The sequence below is a fragment of the Octodon degus genome, unplaced genomic scaffold, assembly GCF_000260255.1.
Source record: "Octodon degus isolate 3935 unplaced genomic scaffold, OctDeg1.0 scaffold00011, whole genome shotgun sequence".
In the NCBI taxonomy this organism is placed as follows: Eukaryota; Metazoa; Chordata; class Mammalia; order Rodentia; family Octodontidae; genus Octodon; species Octodon degus.
Genome location: NW_004524587.1, coordinates 14045226 through 14047363, shown reverse-complemented (window position 1 = coordinate 14047363; position 2138 = coordinate 14045226). Strand labels below are relative to the sequence as shown.

At 35.0% G+C, this 2138-nt stretch overlaps 1 protein-coding gene across 1 annotated transcript in view; it reads left to right on the top strand.

Annotated features, from left to right (window-relative positions):
• Nucleotides 1–2138, top strand: part of Nfatc3 (nuclear factor of activated T cells 3) — a 156771-nt gene that overhangs the window by 62760 nt on the left and 91873 nt on the right. Inside the window, exon 4 of the mRNA XM_012513521.2 lies at nucleotides 436–635. Within this exon, the coding sequence (XP_012368975.1) occupies nucleotides 436–635 (200 nt within the window). The remainder of the gene's footprint in view (nucleotides 1–435; nucleotides 636–2138) is intronic.

Here is a 2138-nt window from a genome sequence, read left to right as displayed (position 1 = left end):
TTTACTTCCTATATTTCATCTTCATACTTTTCTACTGGATGGTTAAGACCAAGGTAAAGCAGAACCTATGCAACAAGAGTTGTAGCTTTTCTATAACTCTTAAGGTATGTAAGAAATTTAGAGGACTATTCACTGATTTTTGTTGTCATATTTTTTTTATTTTTTTGAGACAGTCTCTCACTGTACAGTCCAGGCTGACCTTGAACTTACTATATGGCCCAGGCTAGGCTTAAATTCAGACTCATCTTTACCTTAGCCTCCAGAGTACTAGGGTTACAGATGTGTGTTCTTATACCTAGCTATATTGTTGTCTTTTATGAAGTAATAGTTTATATACCAATAGTACGTGACATAAATATAGTAGGCTGTATGTAAACTTCTGAAATGCATAGGTAATAAATTGGGTTTTTCTCATGTTTTTCTCTTCCTGCTTAGCTCCTGGGCTATAGTGAAAAGCCGATAAATCTACAGATGTTTATTGGAACAGCAGATGATCGATATTTACGACCTCATGCATTTTACCAGGTGCATCGAATCACTGGAAAGACAGTTGCCACTGCAAGCCAAGAAATAATAATTGCCAGCACAAAAGTTCTAGAAATTCCACTTCTTCCTGAAAATAATATGTCAGCCAGGTATCTTGAAACATACTTCAAAGTATACATTTCTTTTCCTGAATTTCAAACTATTTTTTAGCATAAGAATAAAATGATGTAGTATGCTGGCACATACCTGTAATCCCAGCACTCAAGAGGTGAGGCAGGAGGATTGCTATGAGCTCAAGCCCAGCCTGAACTACATAGCAAAATTCTGTCTCAAAAAAAATTAATCATAGCTTTAAGTTAACTAAATGATATTATGTAAATAATTGTAGCACATTGCTAAGGATAGTAACATATTTCAAAAAAGAAAATTGAATTGAGCAAACTCTTGTGGGTTCTATATTTCTAGTGAGACATTATCATAGGTGATAAAATACATGGACTTTCACCAAGTTAATTACAGTTTATTAATGGAGTGTACAGTAAATAATTTCAGAAAAATTTTAATTGTTAAGTGTACTTAAGGAAAACTTTTGACTTTACCAGCAGGCATAGCATTTGCCTCATTGTCCAGAAAGTGTGATATGGCTAGCCTTTGAATGAGACTGACAGCAAGTAGGCTTCTTTTGTTTGCTTTAGGATCTTTTTCCTTGTAGCATCAGAAGCATTTGAACATATGGTTAGTGAACTGAAGAGGAAAATTTAAAACTCACCTTTAAACCTTCCTTTTCTGAAAACTCAAAAAATTTGTAGCTGTGAGTCAGTTTCCACTCATTCTTCAGGGTAGTCAAAGATGAACCAAGTTAGAAAATTACTGGAAACTTGTTATGCTTCTTAGTATAAGAAATAACCATATAAACACTCAGTCTGAAATGATCTTCATACTTCTAAGTGTGAAAGTCATGTTAAAATTCATGGTATTTTCAGATTGTTTGTTACCACATATACACAGTCTTCTTTGAACTTGAGTGACTAAGTTCTAAGTGGGTATTTCCTAATGAGCTGGTAAATTTTGCTCTGTCAGACCAAAAAAAACCTATAAAAACTACTTTTTATTTACATTTTGCATTGGTTTCCAGGAAGTTCATGGTCAAACTCAATCATAATAATTAATATAATTTGTAGGTAGACCTAGTGTTGCACACCTGTAGTCCTACCACTTGGGAAACTGATGTAGGCAGGAGGATCCCTGTAAGTTTGAGCACAGCCTTGCCTGTATAATGAGTTTAAGCCCCATCTGAATTACAGAGCAAGACCCTGTCTAAAAAAAAGTAATTTGTAGAACCTAGGTTTAGACTGTATTTTTTTTTCTCCTCTACTTTAATTTTATTTTTTGTTTCTCTTTCCTTGGCCTTATTGGTATTTATATTGTAGAATGCCATGCATTCTCTTTATAACTAATGTATAAGTCAATCACTGAAAAGAAAAAGACCCACTTTCCCAAAAATAAGACCTTGCTGGAAAATAAGGATCCTGGAAACTAGAGATCAAAAATGCCAGTTGAGGGGCTGGTGAGATGGCTCAGTGGTCTAAAGCACCTACTTAGAACAAGCTTAGCAAAGCACAGGGACGGTGGTTCAATCCCCCAGCACCACA